The sequence below is a fragment of the Macrobrachium rosenbergii genome, chromosome 21 (assembly GCF_040412425.1).
Source record: "Macrobrachium rosenbergii isolate ZJJX-2024 chromosome 21, ASM4041242v1, whole genome shotgun sequence".
In the NCBI taxonomy this organism is placed as follows: Eukaryota; Metazoa; Arthropoda; class Malacostraca; order Decapoda; family Palaemonidae; genus Macrobrachium; species Macrobrachium rosenbergii.
Window position 1 is genome coordinate 7255794 of NC_089761.1, and position 8210 is coordinate 7264003.

At 36.9% G+C, this 8210-nt stretch overlaps 1 protein-coding gene across 1 annotated transcript; it reads right to left on the reverse strand.

Annotated features, from left to right (window-relative positions):
- Nucleotides 1–6518: 6518 nt before the first annotated feature.
- On the reverse strand, nucleotides 6519–7037 carry LOC136849377 (uncharacterized). Its single transcript, XM_067122728.1, has one exon. The coding sequence runs from the start codon at nucleotides 7035–7037 to the stop codon at nucleotides 6519–6521; it is 519 nt and encodes a 172-aa protein (XP_066978829.1).
- Between the last annotated feature and the right edge of the window lie 1173 nt (nucleotides 7038–8210).

Consider the following 8210-nt stretch of genomic DNA (forward strand, 5'->3'; position numbering starts at 1 on the left):
ATTTAGTTTATAAGTTGTTCCTCTTGAATAGTCATTCACAATGCAACTCAAGAAAAAAATTCAATGGCATTACCATTTAAGAATGGTAGTATTTATGGTAATTAATTCCTTATAATTCAAATTTCGCGCCCAAAATATTTTTTTGTTTCATAGGTTTTGTATGCTTAGGTACTATCTAACAACACAACTTAAGAACAAATCTGACCTTGCATTGCCATTTAAGAAGGGTCAAAGGTCAAATATGAGCCCTGCAAGTCCTCATAATTCAAAATATCTGCCCATTGTTCATATTTAGTTTATAAGATGTTCCTGATATATAGTCATTCAGAATGTAACCTAAGGAAAAAAATTTAATGGCATTACCATTTAAGAATGGTAGTAATTATGGTAATGAATTCCTTATAATTCAAATTTCGAGCCCAAAATATCTTTTTGTTTCATAGGTTTTGTATGCTTAGGTACTATCTAAAAACACAACTTAAGAACAAATCTGACGTGGCATTACCACTTCAGAAGGGTCAAAGGTCAAATATGAGCCCTGCAAGTCCTCATAATTCAAAATATTTACCCATCCTTCATATTTAGTTTATAAGTTGTTCCTGTTGAACAGTCACTCAGAATGCAAATCAAGAACAAAAATCAGTGGCACTACCATTTAGAAGGGTATCAATAATAGTAATCATTCCTTATGATTCAAATTTTGAGCCCAAAATATTTCTCTATTTTATAGCCTTTGTACTTTTTACGTACTATAAAAAAGAACATAACAAATCTGACCTGGCATTACCATCTAAGAAGGGTTAGAGATCAAATATGAACCCTGAAAGTCCTCCTAATTCAAAATATCCACCTATCTTTCATATTAGTATTTAGTTTGTAAGTTGTTCCTGTTGAATAAACATTTTGCAAGACGTTAACTGACACAGAACATGTCGATTTTGTCAAAAGACGGGGTTCACGTAACTAAGAAAGACATATTATTCAATGTTTATTCACTTGGTTTACACAATTATGGTATTGGTTGGTTGGGTAAGGGGTACAGTTACTAACACAGGGGTGCTTCAAACGGGACCCATGAATTCTGTCCTAACAAAGATAATTGAATTTCTTTCTCTTGTCAAAAGAAGAAAATGGGTAGCTTCAAGATGGCATCAGGCCCCTCTCTGCAGCTCGTGTTGTTATTCTGTAAGAAAAGGTTTTAATTTTTTGTTTTCAGTGCTTGACATAATATTACGCACTTGTAATATAGTGTTTCTTGTCTGTGAAAACTAGCTGATTCTAGTGATGTGATGCTGAATAGTGAAAACTACGTTCATAAAAGGATATCACGTGAGATATATTGTTAACCTGATATTTTTTTATTCTGTGACGTAGTGCAATGTAAATAATGGTTTCATTAGGGGATGTACCGACGGTGGTGTACCGACATTCAGAGTACCGCCAATTTAAATCTCAATACAATATGCGGTAAGCAGAAAACTCACCAGGTGTTTAATCACAAGTCCTACAGTCTGTGTCCTATTGTCATAATTCATGTCTTTTATTCTACATACATACTGTATACCTAGGCTATTTCCCCCCATATACATGTCTTTTATTCTAATAAGTATTTATAATTAGAGAATTATATTAAAGACTTTATTTATATGTTGATAAATATACACTTATTGGTGTGCCAAAAGGTTAATGAAAGTCTTAAATCATTCTTCCTAAAATATTTTATTTCAGACTCAACTTGAGAAAAGCATACAACGAAACAAACTGTTGACCTTCGTTAAGCAGTGTATATCGGCAACAGACAGGCGGGTCCAAACTCCAAAGAAGCAGTGCTGCAGTGTACAAGTGAATTATTTGGCAGAATTGACTTTCTGGCGGTTACCAATGAAGTGAACCTGGAAGTTCTGTTCACCTTCCCACTGACCCCTGTTCCACTGTCTTCATGCAAGGCAGATGGCACAATGGCTCACACAAACAAAAGCGTTCTAATGGAGTGTTTGGAGTCAACCGTGACTGAGCATGGAGAATCGTGTCTGGTCAAGGAGCATGTGATTGATGGTAATTTCTTTCTTCACTGTTTGCCACCAAAAATTCCCCCGGCATTCGGTGGTCTGTCCAAAGCAATCCTGCAATCAGCTCTCACACACAAATCAACCCGAATCGATATTGTGTTTGACACCTACGAGTCTCCATCAATAAAGGACTGTGAGAGAGAAAGCCGCAGAACCGAACATCAGCAATTTGTCATTGTAGGTCCGGAACAAGTTAGACCACGCAAGCTAGAAAAAGCGCTAAAATCTATGTCATTCAAACAAGCTCTCCCACTTTTTCTGTTGGAAGACTGGTGGAACGATGAGTATGTGACCATTATCGGTGACAGAGAAGTCTACCTCGGAGTGGATGGATTATGTGCCCGTTTTACTGTACTGAACGATATCATTTTGCGCGAGTTTATTGATGAACTTTCATGCAACCATCCTGAGGCAGACACACGAGTTTGTTTTCATGTTTATAAAATGGACCATCATCCTGGAGATGTCGTAGTTCGAGCAAGCTGCATAGACATTCTGGTAATCTTTCTTCATCAGACAGCAAAGTTTACATAGAATCTCTGGATGGAAGTTGGCACCACTGGGAAGGACAATCACAGGTACCTAAGCATCACGAAAATCGCTTATACAATCGGCCCTGGAGTCTGTTGGGCCCTTCCTGCCCTCCATGCACTCACAGGATGCGACTACATATCTGCGTTTGTCAGGAAAGGTAAAAAGACACCACTTGGAATCATGAAGTCTGATGACGAGATACAAGCTGCCCTTTCTGAGCTGGCAGCAAATCGGCCCCAACCCAACACAATAAAAGTCGTAATAACATTCGTCAGCAGAGTTTATGGAACCAAAAGAGAACCCAGATATCAATGCACATAGGTTTGAAATTATCTAGAGGACCTATGGAAAGACAAATGAAAAAGACAGACCCTTCGACAACTTGAAGTTCACTGACGCGAGCACCATTCATCATGTTCAAGAGAGCTACTTCAACGCATAAACCGCGCATCATTTGTGGCATGAATGTGGGCTATTGCACACAATGCCATACTGGAAAAGATGCCGTCTGTGGAAGATGGATGGGAAATAGAAGAGTCAAGGTATAGGATCATATGGATCCAAGGTAACCAACTACCTGAAGTTCTCCACCCTAAGTTAAATGTCCCTGAGCTAAATGGTGATGAAACTGAAACAGATGAAGATTGTGGAACAATGAAGGACCTTGATATGGATGAACAGGATGAATCGGAGCAGAGTGATTCTGAGTCGGAGGTTGATGATGATGATTAAGACTTTTGTGAATATTCTTTATTATATACAGTATTATCAATAGTGATCCATACATAGTGCAAACATGACAGTGAATGATTTATATATACTATACGAGATCAAATCATTGCAGGATCAGCCTATGCTTTAATAGTTACATTACAGTACTGTAGGTTAGTATTATGATTTGCTGTGGTGAAGTGCTCATTGCTTCCTAAATGGTAATGCGACGTCCAATTTTGTTCTCAAGTTTTGTTTTATATATATAGTATTTAAGTATACAAAGCCAATGAAAAAGAATTATTTTCGGCACAAATTTCAGTTATAAGGAATGAGTTGCCAATATTGATACCTTTCTTAAATGGAAGCATCATTGAATTTTTGTTCTTAATTTCTATTATAAATTATTATTCAACAGGAACAACTTACAAAATAAATATAAATGATAGGCGAATATTTTTAAATTTTGAGAAATTTCAGGGTTCATATTTGATCTTTGACCCTTCTTAGATGGTAATGCCAGGTCAGATTTGTTATGTTCTTTTTTATAGTACCTAAGAATACAAAGCCTATGAAATAGAGAAATATTTTGGGAACAAAATTTGAATCATAAGGAATGATTAATACTATTGATACCCTTCTAAATGGTAGTGCCACTGAATTTTTTGTTCTTAATTTGCATTCTGAGTGACTGTTCAACAGGAACAACTTATAAACTAAATATGAATGATGGGGAAATATTTTGGGCTCTTATTTGACCTTTGACCCTTCTTAAATGGTAATGCCAGGTCAGATTTGTTCTTAAGTTGTGTTTTAAGACAGTAACTAGACATACAAAGCCTATGAGACAAAAAGATATTTTGGGCTCGAAATTTGAATTATAAGGAATTAATTACCATAATTACTACCATTCTTAAATGGTAATGCCATTGAATTTTTTTCCTTAAGTTGCATTCTGAATGACTATATGTCAGGAACATCTTATAAACTAAATATGAACAATGGGCAAATATTTTGAATTATATGGACTTTCAGGGGTCATGTTTGATCTTTGACCCTTCTTAAATGGTAATGCAAGGTCAGATTTGTTCTTGAGTTTTGTTTTTAGATAGTACCTAAGCATACAAAACCTATGAAACAAAAAAATATTTTGGGCACGAAATTTGAATTATAAGGAATTAATTACCATAATTACTACCATTCTTAAATGGTAATGCCATTGAATTTTTTTCTTAAGTTGCATTGTGAATTACTATTCAAGAGGAACAACTTATAAACTAAATATGAACAATGGGCAAATATTTTGAATTTTAGTGCTTTAAGGGTTCATATTTGACCTTTGACCCTTCTTAAATGGTAATGCCAGGTCATATTTGTTCTTAAGTTGTGTTTTTGGATAGTACCTAAGCATACAAAGCCTATGAAGTAAAAAATTATTTTGGTCGCGAAATTTGAATTATAAGGAATTAATTACCATAATTACTACCATTCTTGAATGGTAATGCTGATGAGGTTTTCTTCTTAAGTTGCATTATTGCTTTTTACTATATGTTTCTGCTATGTACACATAGCTTCGTGAATGGGGGCGGAAGTTGAATTGTAAGCAATTTAAGGGTTCCCTTTTAATGGTCTCTTCTTCCAAACCCCAGGAATGCGAAACTTAAGAAATCCCTCTGAGTTATTCCTATTGCACATACAATCGGTTAAAGCAGTCAAAACTTTTGGGCCCAACTTTTGAGTTAAACGACACTGGGCTCCTGAACTATATGAAACGATTTCAAGTTACTAACTGGAATTTCCACAAGCAGCCCCCTATCAGATACACTGACTTTCAAGATACCATAGTACCGATACAAATTCTCCCCAGTAAAAATTACCTGAGAACCATACAGATATGCTGCATTCTAAAAACCTGAGAGGTAAAATATCTAAAAAAATCCGCACCTTAGAAGCGGCAACCACTGCCTTAACCTGTGTTTGAATTTCCGATGATACGAGTTCCACTTCTTTCTCAATATTTAACAAGGTAGTTTGACAAGAAGACAAAACTATCGTAACATCTAATTCTCCCCCCATCCTATCAACTGTGACCAATAACCCATTTAAAGATGTCCTTAAAGTCTCAAAACCCTCCTGTAATTTCTCATTACTATCTCGTAAACTTATCAAAGTTTTACTTGGATAGCAAATTCTGCCAATACCTGTTCAATTCTCACCAAATTATCAATTGACATACTAGCAATCAATCCTATGAGCACAACGGCTCCAATTACCAATGGTGCATCCCTCTTACTCCTTCTAGAAGAGACCTGAGAAGTCGAAGAACCTAAATTTGGAAGCCATGTTAAAGTCTTCTTAATCCTATCCTGAACCCTAACAGCTGTAGCATTAAGTTTGGTTAGCCAACACCGTAACAGATCAGACACATTCTGTCCGATATTCATCTCACCCAAGAAATTCCTAAGCAACTGAACTTTATTCTGGGACACTTCAAGCTCAAGCCCTGCCGAACCTATATCCTCAAACTCTATACTCAAAGATATTGCGTCAGACAACAACCAAACATCATAGTCTTCTGTGATAACACCCGGGCCTAACCTCACTATGGAATTAGCCCCTGCCACAACCCACCAAATTCATGAGCAGACGAAACTTGAGCATCTAAAAAAAAAGAGAGAAACCTATAAGTTACCAGATCTCAAAAAAAAAAAAAAAAAAAAAAGAAACCCATATACCTATAAAACCCTATGGTATTTTGCACCAAATTTAGCTAAGTACTGCAACATACAAAAACAAAAAAATTTAACTCGAACAATTAAAGATTTGTATAACTCTATGGACCAACGTCCTCCCCAGTTAAAAAAAAAAAAAAAAGTCACACCCCTTTAAAACCCATTAAAAAACAAAAGGAAGAGAGAGAAAAAAATTATCAGGAACACAGTACATCACAGGAGTTAATCTGTAAGATTCCCATTAACCTGTCTTTTTAATTTTAGATATATGTGTCAACTGAGACACTCCCGTATTTTCATCCTGAACCACAAATCTATTTCCCTTCTTTATTTCTACAACCCAAAAAGGACCCTCAAAATTAGGACCTAGCTTATAGTTCAATAGATTCCTAACATTTATTTTCACAAAAACCCCATCTCCCAAAACAATCTTAACTCTATCCAGCTTTGCATTGCTCCTATCAACCATAACCTAAGTTTTCGCATCAAAATTCTTAGCAGGACGTGCATAACTCTCTTTAGCAGTAGAGACTAGTGATTTTACTGTATCATCACCCGGTGGAATCGGTAATAAATCAAATGCGCCCCTAACTGAGCAACCAAGCAGAGCTTCGCTGGGAGACATTCCAATGGTATCACTAAACATAGAATTGGTGCTATGCTTCACCTTTGGAATATATCGATCCCAATTTACACCATTGCCCCCTACAGTCATCCTGAGAGCTTCAGTTACCTTCCTATTTGCCCGTTCACATAGTCCAGTAGCTTGTGGTCTATAGGGAATAATAGTGACTTTCCGAATACCCATTACATCCGCAAGACACTCTAACCCCATAACGACAAGTATATCCATTAAAGAATGCAATGCCACCTCTCCCTCTGTCCTATGCTTCAATGGAAAAATCTCTACGAACCTAGTTAACTCGTCAACAACCACCAACAGGCGCCTATGGCCATAACTAGATTCACAGAAATTGGATAACAGGTCCATATGGACCCTAGAAAACTGTCTGCTGGCAAAAGGAAATGAACCCAATTTACAAGAAATGACCCTAATGGCTTACATGCATTACAAACTGAACAACCTCTCACAAAATCTTCCACTGATGTGAACATGTTCTTCCAAAAGAGTTGTTCTCGTATATTCTGATACATCTTCTCGATACCCAAATGCAGACTGCCAGACCTACAGTGAACAATATCCAGAATCACAGGCACTAAAATCCCAGGAACAAGTATTTGCGTCGTATCAACCTTATCCTCACTATTTCTCAGTCTGTGTCTAATCTTCCTAACTAACACATTACCTTCTAACTCAAGCCCTGCAAAAGTTAACTTATGACCCTTCCTAACTAGTTCCCCTCTAAAAAACACTTTTGCATGTGTCAAAATCTCATCCTCATCCTGTTTAGATTCTACTAAACTAATATCCCAGTCTATACAATCCCCACATACATAACATACATGAGTACCATTTGCATCAGAAAAACTTCTACTAAGGGTGCCTGCTACAACATTATGCCTACCCTCTATATACCTTAGCTTAGCATCAAAATCCCTGATTGTCAGATACCACCTAACTCTTTTAGGGGAAAGATCCGGTTTATTGAAAAGATCCAACAATGGCTTACAGTCCATAAGAACCTCTACTTGATTGCCCATCAGTAACATCTTAAAACGAACAAAACTATACACCTTGGCAAAGGCCTCTTTGTCCACTACCAACAATAGCTGTTCATTACTACCCCGTGGCTTAAACTTCCTGCTATAAAATGCAATCGGATGGAGTCTTCCATCAAACTTCTGCATAAGGCAGGCCCCTATAACATAGTGACTGGCATCTTTCACCAATGTGAAAGGACGTTCCAAATCAGGAAATTTCAACAGGGGGGATTCACTAAGGCATCTTTAATATTCTGAAAAGGTGATTGCTGTCCATCACCTCATACAAACTGCACATCATCCCCCAGGACATCTGTTAAAGGAGATGCTAAAGTAGAAACACCTTTCACAAACCTACGAAAAAATCCAGCCATGCCTAAGAAAGACTGAATCTGTTTCTTATTCTTGGGAGTAGCAAAATCCAGCTTATTGAAAAGATCCAACAATGGCTTACGAGCCATAAGAACCTGAAATTGATTGCCCATCAATAACATCTTAAAAT